This window comes from Vitis riparia, chromosome 7, assembly GCF_004353265.1.
Source record: "Vitis riparia cultivar Riparia Gloire de Montpellier isolate 1030 chromosome 7, EGFV_Vit.rip_1.0, whole genome shotgun sequence".
Lineage (NCBI taxonomy): Eukaryota > Viridiplantae > Streptophyta > Magnoliopsida > Vitales > Vitaceae > Vitis > Vitis riparia.
Genome location: NC_048437.1, coordinates 2,365,411 through 2,384,159, shown reverse-complemented (window position 1 = coordinate 2,384,159; position 18,749 = coordinate 2,365,411). Strand labels below are relative to the sequence as shown.

Genomic DNA, 18,749 nt, shown 5'->3' with positions numbered 1-18,749 from the left:
ATCACATCTTCATAAAATTGAATGATTTAAAGTTTTTGATCAAACCTTGCCCTTACTACTTTTAACATGTGTTTTAAAGGTTTATTTGGTATCAACGTAAAATTTTTCGAAGGTTCCCAACCTTTATTCAACAAAATTTCAATAATTATACAATTAAGGCAAGATGGAACAGGTTGAATCGAATGGGTTTGACCAGTCAAGATGCATTTTGTGCACCCTAAACTTCTAGTAGCATGTTTTAATCGATCGGAAGAAAAATTATTGAGATTGAGCCTTAAAAAGCATGACATGATGTAATAGATTGACATTTATTTTAAATTTATTTTCATTTATGTTTCTTATGGTTTCCTTTTGCTATCCCATATGCATTAATTGGTCATCTAAGCATATACTTTCATATCAATTACATTGTACATTATTCGGGTGTATTAAGAGTTGCATAAAAGATACAAATTATGAGTTTCTTGTAAGTTGATAAGTTGTTCACAATCAATTCATGGATTTAGGAAATCCAATAGAGATTGTAGTGCGCTACCTCCTAATTAAAAGGATGACTTGTCTTAGCCATCAGGGTGAGTTTCCTATGATGAGTGCCCTAGTATGTACGGTTACACATTGGATAAGACCTACGGTGAATCGTGACGTGAGACTATCAATTGTCATAATTCACCAAGCTATTATATTGTATGAACTTTCAACCTTGAGAAGATATTGAGTCTATGATAAAAGTCATAAATCCTTATAGATTGGGTCACTATTGATAGAGATTGGTGGTAATAGACATTTTTAATAGAGGCACTATGATATCTCACAAGATTGAGACAATATGTCCAATTTGGTGATTTAAAGGACATGTGATCTAGAAGACTATAGTTATATGCTCATTGGAATTAGAGTATGTCAATTGATTGCATAATGTGCGGGATTTATAACTTAAGGACTAGAGAGACGATCTTGATAGGTGATAACACTACCTTGTTAGATTACAAACACAAGTTCATGGGGAGTCTGCATATAGTGGATAGCAAGTTATGGACCTGAACTTCATTTCGTTATTATTTACAATGGGTATTAGAATGTAGTTGATTCTTTCTCATGAGATGTTAAATCAACTTTAGAATTGGATTATAAAGGATTCAATATTGTCCTATGGGTTTTGAGTGGTCCTCATTCAAGCTCATATACCTCGATGGTATAGTTTATGATTGGATAAACTCTAGGTTCACTTATATGTATAAAGATGTTTTGGTAATTACATAAGGTTGTATAGGTGTTAGTGAACTATATCTCTAAATTAGGCTAATTGATTAATTGGACAACCCTATGGAGTTAATTAATCAATTAGAATCATTTTTGGTTAAATTAAGTGACCTAAGTCCTTAATGGGCTCAAGTCACTTAAGCCCAATAGGGAACCTTATAAATACACTCTTAAGGATTAAGGTCTTAATTAAGTCGCCTTCCACCATTCAAAGAGTAGAGAGAGCTTTGACCTCCACCCTCCCAAACACTTCATCGTTTGAGTACCAAGGTTTGAGGTTGAGTCACCGAACAGAAGATCATGGCTTACAAGGCTTTTGATTACTTCGATTTGCATTTTCATCGAAATGAATTGATTTAGGAACATCCAAATCAAAAGAAAAGTTTTCTAATACACACATCTAGATCTAATACTTGTTAAAAAGATTTTTTTTTTTTTTGTAACTTAAGATGTAGAAGCCTTAGGGAGTTTTTATGCACCTAAGTTGGTCCTAGGATAGAGAACGAAGAGATCCAAGATTCCCTACCAAAGCCCCAATTAGTAGAGTACCGGTTGAATTGGTTGTTAAACTAATTGGGGTCTAAAACCCTAACAATCACATGCCAATGCATTTAATGCTTATTGGCTAGTGAATCGATCAAATTGATTACACTACCAATTCAACCCAAATGATGGGTTATAGGGTTTTTAAGTTACTCACCTATATATTGAGATGCTTAAGAGCATTTATGAATTAAAAATCGTTAGTTTTAATGTACTTACCTTTGAGATTTAATTTGGCTTATCTAACAGCCATAATTATAGCCATGTATATTGAAGTGGTTGAATGGTTAAAAGGGTTTATTAAATGGCTCAAATTAAATATGACCTTGATCTAATGGCAAAAAACAAAGCCATTTTTTAAAGTTGATCCCAACGGTCAGCTGCCAAATCCAAGGGCCAAGATTAAATTTGGCCTTGATCCAATGGTTGGGAAGTAATTCCAACGGTTATTTGAAGATCTAATGGTCAGATTTCATCCAAATTTTGATCAAACGGTTAGAAATGAATTATAATGTTGAAATGACCATCCAACGACTATTTTGGCCCTTTTTTTTTTCTTCTATAAATAGTTCATTCTCCAACCATTTCATCCTCAATTCAATTGAAAGTATCTTGGTTCCATATTGCTCAAATTTTATTTATGATTATTCTCAAAATTTCATAAATTTGGGAATTTGGTGTTGAAGTGATGCATTAACTCTAAATTAAAGTCGATCAATTACTTTAAAGTATCCGGTACGTACTTAATCCCATTTAAATTAGATAATTAGTATAAGTTTAATATAGCAAATCATATATACATATATCAATTTCTTCAACAAAACAACTTTAAAATGTTTATTATACTTTTAAATTCATTTTTAAGAGTTTTTATTTTTATTTTTTTTTATTTTCATGACTTTTGATCAATTTTTAGCTTATTAATATTTTATGTCAAAATATCTGTCAATATATTTTCGATATATCCGTAAAATCGAAGTACTGATATATCTATGATTACCAATATTTTTATCTTCACGTACAATGTAAAAGATGCGGACTATAGTGTTTACAAGGTATAATGTATGAAAATAGGATAAATAAAAGTGAACTGGAAGTCTATGAAATAAATAATAAAATTCAAAAGTTTATTACAATATGTCGTGCTTTTAAGGGTTCTATCCTAACACAAACATCAATTTACCTAAAGAAAGAAATTGAAATAGGAATGAACCAAACCAAAATTAGATTCATGCAAGGCCAATTATCATGATTTTTCAAATGGTGTGAATTAAATGAGAATATTTCCAAAAGAAAATAATCCTAATCTCAATGCTAATAAGCATAAATCAACATAAGATCAATCAACCATTTATCAACTTTTCATCATTATGTCATCAACAATATCCAACTAACAACGATTGAAGTGGCCTTCATTATCTACCCTAAAAAATATGTAATTTCAATATTCAAGCATAAGAGAAAGAGAATAGAAAGATGGAAAGATGATCATGACCAAGATATTAAGAAAATTAAAGAAAGCATACATTTTTCCCAAAGAGGATCAAGTTTGTTTCTCTTCTTGTTTCCTTATGTTAAGTCTCGCGTTCTTAATCTTCAAGGCTTCGAATTTTCCTCTCAAAATGCTTCATTTTTTTCTTTAAGATCAATTGGTGTCAACCCGAAGTCCATCTCTCAATGGCCAAGTAGTGGATGTCTCTTTCTTCCTCCAAAAAGCTCTCAAAACTTTACATTCTCTCCTATGCGTGTGTGAGTCTCCAAAACTCTGATATGCAACCCCTTTATGGCATCATCCTCTTTCTCCAAGTCTCCAATGGCAATCCACCTCTCCAAAATATCTCTCCTTGTGGCCGTGGGTGGTAGCCTACCTCTCCTAAAATCTTTCAATGGTCGTGATCTTCTCCTTAAGCTAATCTTGCACCTGAACTTTATAATGAAATTTACTCCTTGACAATGATTGATTTAGGAAACATTGTCAACAGATGAAGTGTAACCCTTTGTATTAGCTTTCCATAGCTTCAAAAATCAATTTATTTCGATAGATATAGCGAAAGTTATACCTAAAATACTAAAACATGTTCAACATATGTTGAGAAAGCTCCCCCAAACCTTGTCACAAAATTTACCCCTTAATAACTATTAATTCAAGAAAATTGGTCAACAAATGAATTATAATCCTTTTTTTTAGATTTCCATAGCCTCAAAAATCAACTTATTTGGATATCCATAGCAAAAGTTATGACAAAATACTAAAGCTTATTCAACATATGACTAGAAAGTTCTCCTACTCTTTCTTAATCTCCTATGGCAACCTTACTCGCCAAAAAAAAAAGAAACAAAAAATCCTTAATGGTGTCCTCCTTCTTTTCTAATCTCTCCATAATGTCGTGAATGATTAGTCAAGAATGTTTATGGTAGCCCCTATCTCCAAGAGTCCACATTTCCTTAAAATCTTCTCTCATATGGTAAGTGGCGGCCGTGTATACCAAGTGGCAGCCCACATATCTTCCAAATCTCCTTATGCATGAATCATACCTTCCAAATCCCCTCCATGGTCGTGAATCCCTTCCAAAGAGATCATTTTCTAACTCAACTTCTAAAAAAAGGTTTTCCTTTCTTTATGCCTTTTCTAATCTCTCATGCTCTCTCAATGGTAGCTGCTAATCTCAAAAATCCTTTTTTCTTCAAAATTTCCATGTGGCGTGAATCATATCTCCATGGCCTCAAAGAATCCTCCTTAATAAAATCTCGTAAAAAAAAAAAAAAAATTATTTCCATATCTAAAGTTCCCCTTGTCATCCATCACCATGAGAGTTTTCTTTTCTTCAAATTCCTTTTATGTTATGAATCTTACAATTTTCATAAGGCAATGTTGCAAGTCTACCCAATCTCCTTCTCTTTTTAGAGTTCTACTCCATTTAAAATTCCAATGGGTTGTGTTCCAATCTAAAGTGGATTCTTTCCTTCCTAAAAAACTCAAAGAATCTCCAGAAGAGTCTATCTTCTATCAAACTTTCCAATGTCATCACCTTCCAATGAGAATCTTTTTTTTTTTTAAACCTTGATAATGTGATCAACAAGAGTCCTTTCCTTAGTGTTGAATTCAATGTCTTGATCATTCTTGGAGAATCCTTTCCATCCCAAACTCAATCCAAAATATCAATGTCTTAATGTCTTCCTTGTCTTTCCAAATAAACCCTCATGCACATGCCATGTAAGATGATATGAAATATTGTCCTAAAATAAACCTAAAAAGCTTCCTAAAATGCATCTAGATAAACTATCCTAAAAATGCACATAGATAAAGTAACTTAAAGTGTACTTAAGTGTAATGAATTAAGAATGTATCTAGATGAACTATCCTAAAGTGTAACTAAACTAAGATGTAATTAAGAAAATTCCTAAAATGTAACTAAGTGAGCTAGGCTAAGTGAATCAAGTGAGCTAAACTAAAGTGCATCTAAGTGTGCTAAACTAAAGTGCATTTAAATGAACTAAGTTAAAGTGCATTTAAGTGAACTGTGTTAAAGTGCATTTAATTGTGCTAAACTAAAGTGCATGTAAGTAAACTAAGTTAAAATACAACTAAGTGAACTAAATTAAGGTGTCACTAAGTGAGCTAAGCTAAAGTACAACTGCGTGAGCTATATGTGAGCTAAACTAAGGTGCTACTAAGTGAGCAAAGTTAAAATGCAACTAAGTGAGCTAAACTAAAGTGCAACTAAGTGAACTAAGCTAAAGGGCCTAAGTGAGTTAAATTAAGGTGCTACTAAGTGAGTTAAACTAAAGTACAATAAAGTGAGCTAAATCTAAAATGCAACAAAGTGAGTTAAGTTAAAGTGCAGTTAAGTGAGCTAAGTGCAACTAAGTGAGCTAAACCTAAAATGCAACTAAGTAACCTAAACTTAAAATGCAACCAAGTGAACTAAACCAAGGTGCAACTAAGGTCACACTTGGGATCCATAAAAAATCCATCCATAATGAATCGGTAAAAGTGACTAAAAAATTGTACCAAATGAGTGACAATGGATCATCATGGGACAACTATAAGGCAACGAGAAATGAAGGAAGACACAAAGAATTATATGTGCTACTAGGAAAAAATGGAGGGTCTACAGATAGCTTTATGTCATGATTCACCATTGATTATATCCATGTGTAATTATACATGCTAGTGCACTCATCATAGGAAACTCATCTTGATGGTCAAGACAATTTTTACTAGATTACCTAGATCCATGAATCGACTGTGAACAACTTATCGTCTTGCAAGAAATCCACAACTTGTATACTCTATGCAACTCCTAATACACCTAAATCATGTATAATGCAAGATGATCAAACCAATGTCAATGTATAAACGAGATAACAAAAGGGAAAGAGAAGTCTAATTTTATTACATCATGTTTTACTTTCAGGGGCTCAATCCCAATAAAAACAAGGTATCTTTTCTATGTTTATCCACACTTTGATATATCTATTACTATTTATTGTCATAGAAGGATTGGCCAGAATGGCTCTACCCATTTCTTACCCCACTATCCTTCTTTACTTTAGAGGAGGAATGCAACGACTAGTTTGACTTGACTTAAAGGAGGGCAAAATAATTAATATTTCAAATAGTTCTTGATATTATTTCTAATATCTTGTTTTCAAAACATAATTCGTTTATTTAAAGAATGTTTTAAAAAACACAATTTTCATTTTAGAAATTGCTTTCCTAAAGCACAACTTCCATCACATTGAGCATTTCACTTGCTTATTCACATTTTTGATTTATTTTGTGGTATAAAATATCGTATTGTAATAAATATTTTTTCAACATATTTAAAAATGCTATAAATTTAAAATGCATTTGGTTCCGCTAGAAAGGGAGCCGAATCGTGCTTGACTTTCTAATAATTTTTTGATTAGGGGAAGGTAAGAGTTCATAATTTCTGTGGGTAGGAAATGAAATTATGGAATTTTGTATGTGTAAATCATTGGAGAAATGAAATTAACTTATAGAATGGGCTAGACAATCGGTAGCCTTGTACACGTAAAGTGTGGGATGGTTGGAACTTGGAAGCAGCGACTAGCGACTCGCGACGACCAAATCCATGAAATTTGTGCAATAAATATCTAGTAATGGCGTCTGGCCCACTGGAGATGCAACGAAGCAAGTGTGGTAGTCGCCCAACAGTGGAAAAAGAGGGGTTGGTCCCATGCGCTAGACTTTGGAGCCATGATGGTGTCATGTGGTTGGACTTTTTAGTCCCTTCGGCCTAGTGCTTTTGGCGTGGGCTTCTGTTGGAGTGGCTTTGGACTTTTTGGGGCTTCCGCTTCACTTTGGACTCCGGACTTTGGACTCTATTCCAATTTCCATATTGGTTGGCTGTCACACGAGCACCACAGAACCCCCCATAAGGACTGTGATAATACCAAAGCTCAATTGGTCCTCTGCTTCTTCTTCTTCTTCGTCTTCTTTCTTCTCCATCATTTCCCGTTTAGAACAACCGGGTTTACTTTGAATCAATGGCCATGATCTTGCTCACCCGATCCTACTTTTTCGCCCTTATTTGAGACTCGTACATGTTTGTCTTTACGAGATGCATGAATTGGAGACTCCGGAACAAACTCATTTCATGGATTGATTCATGGATACTGGAATTGAAGAATCTTAAACAAACCTATTTTGATTCCAGGTCTGAATCTGCTACTTTTCTATTATTGAGTTGAAAAAGAAGGGGTCTCAGGGGTTTTGGGTGGCCCTTTTTTCATGCATGCTTCATAGATGCAGGATGTGAAGAATCTGGAACGAACCCATTTCAATTACAGGTGCGAATCTATTCAATTTTTCCTTACTGAGAAGAAAAGAGGGGTATTTAAGGGTTTTTGGGTGAACTTTTTTCATGTATGATTCATAGATGCGGGAATTGAAGCATCTGAAATAGGCCCATTTTAGCTCCAGGTTTGAATATATTCATTTCGCTATTATTAAATGAAAGAAGGGTTTTAAAGGGCTTTTTGGTTGAGCTTTTTCAGCAGTTGATTGTAATTTTGGCTTTGTTTATGTTATTGATTCAGGATTTTCTTGAATTGTAATGGATTGTGCAGCTTACCACATTGTAGCTCAAATTCAAGCGTTCCTGATAATTTCATCAATAATCACTCGTCTGTTTGACTGTTATGGGGTCTGATCCCTGTGGTTCGAGCTTGCTTCTTGCTCTGCCGGATGATTTGTTTGCTATGGTGTCCCGGTCCCTATCTCCAAGGGACCTCTGCAATCTCAGTCTAGGTTGCCGGAGCCTATATACACTGGTCGCCTCTGAGAAGGTCTGGCTCACTCAATGCGAAATGGTAGGAGTTGTGTCCTATGGAGACCTCATAGAGTGGCGAAGGGGTATCTCATCTTATAAAGCACTTTGCCGGTTCCTAAGTAGTGTTAAGCCTTTACTTGGAATTTGGGTTCACCAAAACCCAGAACTTGGCAATGTAGTGTATGTTATGCCTGGTTTTGTTTCTGTTGTTGGGTGCCGGATCATTCCACAAGAGCTTGGCCCATTAGGAATTGAAGATGGTCCGATTTTATGGGCACCTGTGTTTGAAATTATTGGTGATCTTGATGGTTCCACAGCATTTTTCCTGCATGGAAGGGAAAGCCAAAATGACTATTTTTATCCTGGTTCGGTCAAGGGGATTGAGAAGAACTGCAATGTGCTATTGCTTGAGGTTGAGCCTAGGGAACAAACAAGTGGGCGTAAATTGGTTCATGCTAGAAGCTTTATTGATCATTCAGATAAGGAACAAAGAAAGGTCTGTAGGTCAGATAGCGGGCTTTCAAGGTCACAGAGGCTTGTCGAACAGAGTGGACCAATGGTCCCTTTTAGTCGATTGGCTTTTGGTGACAGAAGGAGGCTGCTTGAGATTGTTACAAACCAAGTCCGATTGAGGGCACCCAGTTCAGAAAAGGGTCCACTGTTTCCTCATTCAAGGAATGATGAGGAGAACTTTCGAAAAGATATGATGCTATTATTTGAGAGGAGATCAAATTTAATGCAAATGTATAAGCTGGGTGTAGGAAACATTGATTTGAAGGCAGCCCCTGAGCTTCCTTCTGATCCTACGCTGTTGGAATTGAGCGAGATCAGGAAGAGTCTTGATCATTCAAGTGCTTTTCATGGTCCTGTCAGTGGGGATGATGGCTGCACACAAGTTGCTAAGAGGAAAACTATTGGTGGGTATTTTAGGGATAGTTTTAAGCAGATCTTAGGGAAGTCTGGCTCTATGAATGGTAGTCGTCCAAGCTCAAAGAATGGCTCTTCAAGCAGTGAGAATAAGCACGTACAGCTTCATGACTTTCTGAAGTCAGGTGATACAATAGGACTCACTCTACATGCTTCAAATGTGAAATTATCTTCTTATCGAGCATGGCCAAACATGCATGATAGTCGATTTGCCCTTTACAAGTTGCCCATGCGGGTCCCAACAGCTGGCCAAGAATATGCGGGTTTATGGGGAGGAACTTTTGGTTGGCCTCCAGGCCGGCCTTCTGAAGACAAGCCTGGAAAGGCTCTGTTCTTTCTTTTGCTGTCTTATGAAGAGATTGATGAGCAACGGCATCTAATTGCAACCAAAATATTAGAAGGCACCCACTATGTTCTGCATCCAAATGGGTCAGCAATGTTTATAGTGAAAATCAATGAGCCTTCATTAGATCCATTCCCTTGGGAGACAGATGCAGATTCCCTTCCTGTGGCTGTTAAGCATGCTTTTGTGGGGGATGGGATTGCAAATGGGTATGGTTTCAGATATCCTGGTTCCAAGCCTGGATCATTGTATGTCATTCAGGGTGGACTCCTTGCCTTCATGTGGAAGGAATCCAGGGCTATCCTGACCTTGCAGAGACTTAACTTGCAAGAGCTTCTGAAGAAAGGTGAACGTGTGCCTGCTTTACCTCCAATTGCCAATTTTTCATATTTGACCAAGTCCTACTCAAATGTTTTTGCTGGCTGTGCAAACACCACAAATTGTTTGGCTTCACCCAGGTTTGTCTCTTACTACCTCTCAACTAAGTGCTTACGTAGTCTTTATCGTCAGTATAAAGATAAATAATATAGTGCTCTTGGTTATCCTCTTGCTTCATTTAATGTTTGTAATTTAATGAAATTACTCCATGAATTATGCTTGAAAATTGTTCCATAAAGTTGGCGGCAATGAATACTGTTTTGGTGGTCTTTCATGACTGGTTATTCTTGGAGAGCTATAGTTGGTTACTTCTAACTTAATTTCTCATGTGTTAGATGCTCATTGCTTGCCATACATTAGTTGACTTACGTTCTGTAATGTTGCCTTCTTTCTCTCTCTAAGGGCTTCTTGCCCCCTAAAAGTGAGTTTCTCTTCCTTTTTTGGGTATTTTTTTTTTTTTGATAAGCAACAGCAGAAAATAACCTAACTGTTTGACATTATTTGACATGCATGCTTACTGAAACTCACATATCTGTCTGTGTATATGAATTTCATTTTAGAATTGAAGAGACTTATTTTACAAGTTTATTTAGTTCATATGTCAAAAACCCAATGATGATTGTATAGCACTTTGTATTGAGTTGGATTGAGTTATGACAAATTTCATGTTTGTTGCTATTTATGCTGGAGCACAAGTAACTAGTGTTGAATAATAATAGTAAAATATGAGAACAAAAAATAGAAAATAAAAAATGAAATGAAATTGAACAAAATATTGGTTTGTGCTCAAAATTCATCATTCTATGAATAATAAAATATGCAAATAAAGATTGAAAAAATAAAAAAATAAAACTAAAATGAAAATATATTAAAGTAGTAGAAAATATTGGTTTCTAACCAAAATCCTTGATTTTGCCTATAGTAAAATACGAAAATAATTCTTTCATGATTTTTTCAATTAACAAATTTGATATTGAATGTAATTACAAATGGAAATTCAATAACAAAAGTTATTTCAAATCTTTTCAAATGCTAATTTTTCTCTTGTAATATATTTTGAATAAAAACCAAACTTTTTCTAGTAGTGATAGGCTGCATGACACTGTTTTGATGGTTCTAATAAGAAACAAAAGTGTTTATTAAAGAATCATTAAAGAAAGTACAAAATGAAATATGGTGCCCATGATGGACTTTTAGGAGAGAAAAAAATCCAAAAAATATAGAGCCATAATGATCAAGGTTTTCATAACCAAACCAGTCATTGAATTTGAAAAGTTATTGGGTCACGATTCACTAGTCAAACCAATGGTTCAAACTATAATCAAACTTTTATGTCAATGTGACTTCATAAAATGTAATTTATATATTACTAAATTTTAAATTAATGGTAAAAAATTAAGAATATATCTAAATAATTAAAAAACTTAATAATATTTCATTTTGTATCTCTAACATTATCAAATTAAATCATGATAGGATAAATATAAATATATTAACATTTTTAATTTTATGAAATAAAACATGTATAATATTTAAGTTTGAAGATACATTCAATATGGAAGGAAAATTATATTATTTAATTTTATTTACATTTTTAAAGTTATATATATCTTATTATTTTATAATTTTAAAAATTATTACGGTGTTTAATGTATATTATTTTCATACTTATTAGTATAAAAATAGGTGTAGAGTTAAATATTTATGTCTATATTAAGTAATGGAAATTTAAAAAATCTGACATTATATATTTTCATGCAACATTACTAATAAATGGATGAGTAGCCAAGCGGTCATCTTTTGGTTTATATTCTTTGGAGACCAAGGCTCGAACCCCTCTCCACTACAATAATATTTTTTTTAATCTTACTTTTCTAACAATCCCACATTGGAAAGATACAAAACTCATAGTCTTTAAAACTGTTATAATAAACCTGATAAGTATGAAGTTGCTAGGATAGTGGCCTAAAGAGAAGGTTTTGCCCAAATGCACTCCATCTCAATAATCTTTTTAACTATTCCACATCAAGAAAATATAAAACTCATAGGGTCTTTAAAACTCTTGCAACACATTGGTGCATATGAAGTTGTTAAGACAGTTGCCTAGAAAGTATGTTCGGCTCAAATTTGTTCCAGTCCAACAATATTTTAGGCCAAAATAAAAATCTGATGATTTTCCAAAAATTGCTCATTTAGTCTAGTTTGGCGGTTTAAACGCTAGGTTAGACCATCTGAAACCAGTTCAATAGAAAAAAGAGTTAAAAAGGTGACTCTAACCAGAAATAGATTAGTTGGTAGTTGAGTCGGTCCGATCTAAATTTGAAAACATTGATAAAGATCTAGTTAACAAACTGAAAGCCAAAGTTATACTCTTGAGGATAAAAATGTTCCCTCAAAGGAATTAGAATGGAAGCTTTCCTCTTAGTTAGGAAGTTCACTTCCTTGACCATTGATCTATGGTGCCATTTTACATCTCCCCCATCAATAGGAGTGATTCATCACTTCATTTATGAGGTAAGCATATTCCATGAAGCCTCATCTCCTCTCTTTCACCTAAACAAGAACATAATATCCATGTATAACAATTTGTCTCATCCATTGAGTTGAGGCTTCTAATCCTCCAATAAACCAAACCTTATCTCCATGCTCAGGCCATGGTTAGCCTCGAATTAGAGAAATTTGTCTTCCTTCAGCAGTGGCTATTGGCTAGTAATTCCTACTTTCACTAGCTTGGATTTTGAAAAACCAAACACAATGTTTGATGCTTCCTATCTTGCTTTAGAAGCTTATAGTATTAGGTCAAATCAATGTTAAACACTAAATGATAGGTTAGTTGAACCATTAAATGAGAGTGACAACTCTATGTGCATGTTTATGTGCTTTCATATGCATGGTTTGAATTTCTTATGTTAGTAGACAAAGATGAAAATGTTGATTTTAGTGGAAATATCAGTGGTTCACCGAGATCAATATGGGTAAAAATAAAAGAAATGATGAAAATTGACTTCAAAATATGAAAATTTTGTATGAAACTTTTTGAAATAATAAAATAATCAATAATTCACAAATTAAAGTAATTTTCTTCATAAAATAAGAAATAATGATAAAATTAGTGTCATTTCTCAATAATATAATGAAATATGACATTGAAAGTGAATACATTAAATAGTATACTACGAGTAACAACTACGGTGGTGTTTGGATATACTTGTTTTTTATTTTAAAAATAGAAACTTTTATAGAAAATATAAGAACTTTTATACAAAATGCAGAAACTCACCTTGTATTCTTTAAAACTCTTTTCAAAATTTAAAAAATTTGTGGAAGAGAAAATTTTATACTTAGATTTTAAAAAAGTGTTTTCAAATACACAAAGTATGTACTTTCTTTATTATTATTATTTTTTAAAATAGGACATGTATCCAAATGCACTAAATTACATCATTTTTAATTAATATTTTGCGTAAAAATTAAAAAAATGTATATAAATTTTCTTAAGAAACTAATGTACATAAATTATAAACTACATGATTACATTTAAATAAAACAATATTCAAAGTTTGTATATTAAATAACTATAACTCATAAGAATACTGCATCTTAATAAAACCTGTGACATTGTAAAATAACTAGACTATCATGCAATTAAATTGAAGTAAGCAAACTATCAAAACAAATACTTTAGTTATAAACTCATGTCAATCAATTATGATTATGAGAAAGGAAAGTCAAATGAGAGAAAAATGAGAAATGAGGATAAATGAAAGCAAAATGAGAGAAGGGGCTTATTTAAAGGAATTTGGAATCTATTTAGCTGTTAGAGGTTTAAATTTACTGTTGAAATAGTAAAATGGAGGCTTCAGCTGTGATGTCGATATTTTCTGGAAATATCTCCAATATATTTACAATATTTTGTCACATTTAATGTTAAATTTTCCTTGTATGGTGATATTGATATTTTGAGGAAATTTTGCAAATTTCCATTTATCCCCCTCTTTCCACATCCATACACCGAAATTACGAAATATTGGCATCAATGGTGTTGATTTTTTCATCCTTGTCCATAGATGTTGACCAGGCAAATAATAGAAAAATAATCTATGGCCCTGGCATGTGTGAAACCTTCATGTGGGGGCTTTACCAAGTAGTTCTTGTATCTTTCTGGACATGACCACTCATTTTACATGTTGGTGATTTGTTAATGTTGGAATAGTGTGAATAAATCTCCCCTTTAAATTTATATGTATAAGAAATGATTCTTATCATGAGACCTCAGAATTCATGCCATAAGATCTTTTAGTTTTAACACAGTAATTCTCTTACATTTGGCTGTAGACATGCTAATTGCTATGTAATAATTTAATATACTTGGCATTATATTAATTCTCTCTTTCTTTTATCTTTTTTATTTTTATTTTTATTTAAACAGCTTGGTTGGATGAGGAGAGATGGTGTATCAAACTGTATAAACTTGAGCTGTTCAGTTAAGACTCTTGGGCTTTGCATTGACTCAGTTGCAATTCAACTTTTGTTCTGTGATGGTAGTCAATTCAAGAACCAATATAAATTAATGTGCTTAGGGCTGCAAATGGGCTAAACTGAGTTCACTATTAGACTGTTTGAGCTAGCTTGGCTATGTTGAAATAAAGCTTCTTCAAATTAGGTGTGAGCTTGTATCAAGCCTTTAGACTCAAGTTCAAGCTCAGTTTGGTGTGATTTTTTTTTTTTTTTTTTGGATAGGTAAAAACAGAGAGTATATATATAAAAAGGGAAATGCCAAAGTACACCAGAAGTATGCACCAGCCACCCAAAGGCTGAACCAAGTGGGGGAGGGAGAAAAACAAAAAACGTCACTTGTCCTCACTTAGAGTTTAGCCAATCAATAAAGCTAAAAAGAGAAAGAGGATCCACATCTACAAACACCTTAGACCAAGACCTCAATTTACAAACAAAAGAATTTTTCATCCTTTGGATTGAAAACTCTGCATTATCAAAAGCTAGCATGTTCCTTTCCTTTCACACAATCCAAAAAATACATAATGGGGCCGCCTTCCAAGACTTTTTGCAAGCTTTACCCACAAAGGACCCATGCCACCCAAGGAGTGTCTCCTTAATTGGAGAGGAGAGAACCCAAGACACTCCAAAGAGAGAAAACCCTTCAGTTTGGTAGTTGTTCAACAGGCTCATGAGCTTTTTATGCTTGGTGCTCAGTACACACCTTTGAAATTTTCAAAAACCGCATCAAGCCATTTATTAAGTCTTTGAGTACTGGTAAAGATTTCATACTAAAAAGGAACTATAAGCAGAGCCAGTCAGCCACCCTCTGAGGCTAGCAACAAAGCAAAAAGAGGAAAAGGTCTGGCATTAACCAACACCTGTCAAAGCCATTCAGCTTAGAGACAAAAAGGAAAGAGAGCTAGTGAGCAAACACTAAATTCATTCTTCTTAAAAGGAAATCAACCTTGTTCTTATTTTGCTTGCCCCCCTTGTTCTGATGAGCAAATATATGTAAAGAAGGGCTCCAAATTGGGGCACCCCTTGTACAAATGAGGTGTACAAGGAGCACCAAAAAACCAAGAGGAGGAAAATGAATAGGGATGAAATAGCCACATGAGCAAATCAAACCGATACTATACCATCCAAAAATTCCAAAAGAGGCAAATTTTCTTCCCCTAGAGAAGCCCTGGGTCACAGAAATAATGTTATGAGAACAGGCATAGGGGGACAGCTTTCTAAATTTCATCTTCCTGCTAGCAGATCCACTTTGCCAATTAACATGTGAATCCTTTGCAAAACAAGAAAAAAGCCAGAATATCCTGAAGATAGTGAAAAGCAACACATGTAATGCTTGAGCAACTGTTCAATGAAGGAGGATATGGCTAGTAAACTCCTTGTCCTCGCGACACAAGAACAACACTTCTCCCTCTTCTCATCAACTGATCAATAGTAAAGATCTTGCTCTGAGTTGCGTTTCACATGAAAAATAAACATAACTTTGATGGGATGTAAGAATCCAAATCTTCAAAGCTAGCAAAAGAGGGGAATGCCTACAAGAAAGACTACTAGGAAATGAGCCCCCTATAGTCAACTTTCATAGTGAAGCATACCCTACCCCCCGCCTCCTTGCCATAAAAGAGACCACATTTCATAGTGAAGCATACCCTACCCCGCCTCCTTGCCATAAAAGAGACCACAGCCTCTGATTCCCTATCAGAAAGTTCCTATTGAATCGATTCTAGTGCCCACACCCCTTCCAAACTCCATTAATCGATAACCTACAATTTTTGGTTTTCTAGCCCTTTGACTCTTTTTAGTAGCTCTTCTTCTATATGATTGTATGAATTTCTTACATGGTGAAAATTTTCCAGTATTGCCTCTACAAAAATGCTACTGCCCTTTATGATTTCAGCCTTTCCAGGGCGCTGCAAGGGACCCATACTGAGTGCTAAACCCGTAGATGGTTTTGTGGTAGAATTATTACAGAACCTTTTTCCTTGGCTCCTTCAAAAAGAAATTTCTTTTAATCCTAGGGCAAATGAAATTGGTCCACCATGCAGTTGATAATAGAATTGTTTAGAACAGCTTTATAATTCCGAAACAGTCAATTTTCTACTTGGGAAATGACACTAGTTAAGGTGATGATATCTCATAGATGAACATTTTATATGCACAACAGAAGGTTCACAAGTCAAAATTGAGCCTCTGCACATTCTTTGTTTGCAGGGATGCCTACATTGTGTCCTGTGTTAATCGAGTTTTCTTAAAGCTTTGACCATGACTTGTTTCTGTCATTAACTTGTGAATCAAACTAATGCATGGCTCTGTTTGTTTTATTTGAAGCCATTATTTCTTATATATATATATTTGAAGCCATTATTAAAAAAAAAAAAAAATTGAAGTAAAAGTTTTCTCATGCAATAAAGATAGCCTTCAAAGAAAAATCTTTTTCGGAGGCCTCTTTAAGGGGCAAAGTCTTGACTGCCCCGGTTCTTTCATCTCATAATTATATGTAAACATTTCAGTGACAGAACTGAAAAAGAAAATGGAGTCGAACAATAAATTTGAAATAAATGTCAGAACTAGAGAGTTTTTTTGAGTCACTCATCTGTGTTCAAGTCTTCTCCCTGGTTCTTAATTGGACTAAACATTGTTAAACTTGAATGCATTGCTAGTTTCCTTTATCTTGTCATTTACTTTTGTCTAAGTTGTTGAATTGATGATGATGCTCCTCTAATTTGAAAACCTATGTTCCTCTTTGACAGGCAGAATTATTTATAGGATGGGTCTTTTAAGGGTTAAGAGAATTGACGGTGGTGTGCCACCATTGCTTTGATTAATACCTAAAGCTCAAAGCTCCTTCATTGCTGCTGATTGTTTGATGGAATTCAGCTTTGTCTTTGCAGCTGCACATCAATGATCATATTCTCTCAAAATTCCATGGAACTTCTTTCTTCTAGCTGGTCTAAGGGTTGAGGTGATATTCTATGTAACTGATTGGAGATGTGAGATTTCAATTATTGTGGAAATAAACATTAGATAATTCCATCCCGGTTGACATGTATAACCCAATTTAGTGTCTTACAAATGAGTTAAATTTATAAGATTGAATCTTAATAAAGGTTCTTGCACTTGGATCAGAGAAACTGGCTGCAAACCGAATGGTTGTTTGTGCTATCTCAATTTTGTTTCTCAGCTAAATTTTTTCTTTTCTTTTCTTTTTTCTTTTTTCCTTTTCTCAATGCTATTCCATACACTTTTCTCTTCTTGTATTCAAACGGGAAGTTCTAAAGTCATTCCTTTGTGATTCCACAATTTTACATTATTTAATGGACTGTAATTCTCTCCTTGTTGCAATTTCTAACTATGGGTCCTAGGAGGTCATCCTTCACCTTTCTTCAGCTGGTTACTTAAGGTTCAGTTATTTCAATTTGTAGTCGCAAATCAAAAAATTGATATGCAAGAGAAGAAGGGCATTTCACTGCCTCGAAAATTTGAAAGAGTTCATTTTTGGTTGTCTAAATAAATAATATTTAGTTAGTTAGATTCAGTAAAGTAATTGATTTGGGTTAACAATAAAGTTGGTTCGATAGAAGTTTTAGGACTTCTAGTTGAAAGATATGTTAACTAAGGTGTTTGGTATATAACTTAATGACATAGAGTAACTTAATAATTCAATTTAAGTTATTAAGTTTGAGAATGTTTGGTCTTAAAAGTTAAAAATTACTTTAAGTATTAAGTTAAAATATCTTTTTTTTTTTTTGTCTTATTTATCCGCATCTAATAAAAATATATTTAACAATCATAACTCCAAATCCATGACTCATTTTTTCTAGTAAATATTTTAAGGTTATCTTATAAATCTATAATACTTTAAGTACGAATGTTTAATGAAAAAATTTATTGCTTAAAATTAATAAAAATAAATATTAGTTAGAATTTTTAATAATAAATATTAATTATAATTAATGAGGTGAATATGTCAATTCAATAATTTAAAATAGATTTTAAGTTAATTTTACCAAAGAAATTTAATACATAAAGTAAAAAATAAATAATTAATTTTAAGCTAACAACTTAAGAATAATTTAACTTAAAGTCAATTTAAATCATTAAGTAATAAGTATTAAGTTTTATCAAATGTCCACTAATTTCGTTGCAAAAATAAGTCAAGTTAGTTAAAAATGGTTCAAAGATTTTTATTTATTTATTTAATTATTTTTAATAGAAACAAACATTTCATTACCATGAAATATTTAAGTGCAAAGAAGGATGATAAATCATTTCCCCTTAACAACCTCATCTCGACTTGATCAAAAGCAAGGCAATGATTACAACTATAATATCAATTCCTCATGGTGGTAGAAGATCAAATGTTTGACTTTGTGTTAACGAATCTACCACTTGATTAATTAATGAATCCAACTGAAGGAGCACTCCAACTTTGAAACAATATTAAAAACTCTCATTGTAACACCCCAAAATAAACTTTAGGGGCAAAA

At 33.5% G+C, this 18,749-nt stretch overlaps 1 protein-coding gene across 3 annotated transcripts; it reads left to right on the top strand.

The window, feature by feature from the left end:
- The first annotated feature begins 7,162 nt into the window (after positions 1-7,162).
- LOC117918283 (F-box protein At5g39450) lies at positions 7,163-17,543 on the top strand. 3 transcript variants are annotated; one of them, XM_034834803.1, is made up of 4 exons: positions 7,163-7,620; positions 7,900-9,830; positions 14,180-14,233; positions 17,013-17,543. In XM_034834803.1, the coding sequence occupies exons 2-3, from the start codon at positions 7,972-7,974 to the stop codon at positions 14,190-14,192; spliced, it is 1,872 nt and encodes a 623-aa protein (XP_034690694.1). In that variant the 5' UTR covers positions 7,163-7,620; positions 7,900-7,971; the 3' UTR covers positions 14,193-14,233; positions 17,013-17,543. The 3 variants fall into 3 exon arrangements, with proteins under 3 accessions (XP_034690694.1, XP_034690692.1, XP_034690693.1); XM_034834801.1 differs by lacking the exon at positions 14,180-14,233; XM_034834802.1 differs by lacking the exons at positions 7,163-7,620; positions 14,180-14,233 and adding an exon at positions 7,628-7,753.
- Positions 17,544-18,749: the final 1,206 nt, after the last annotated feature.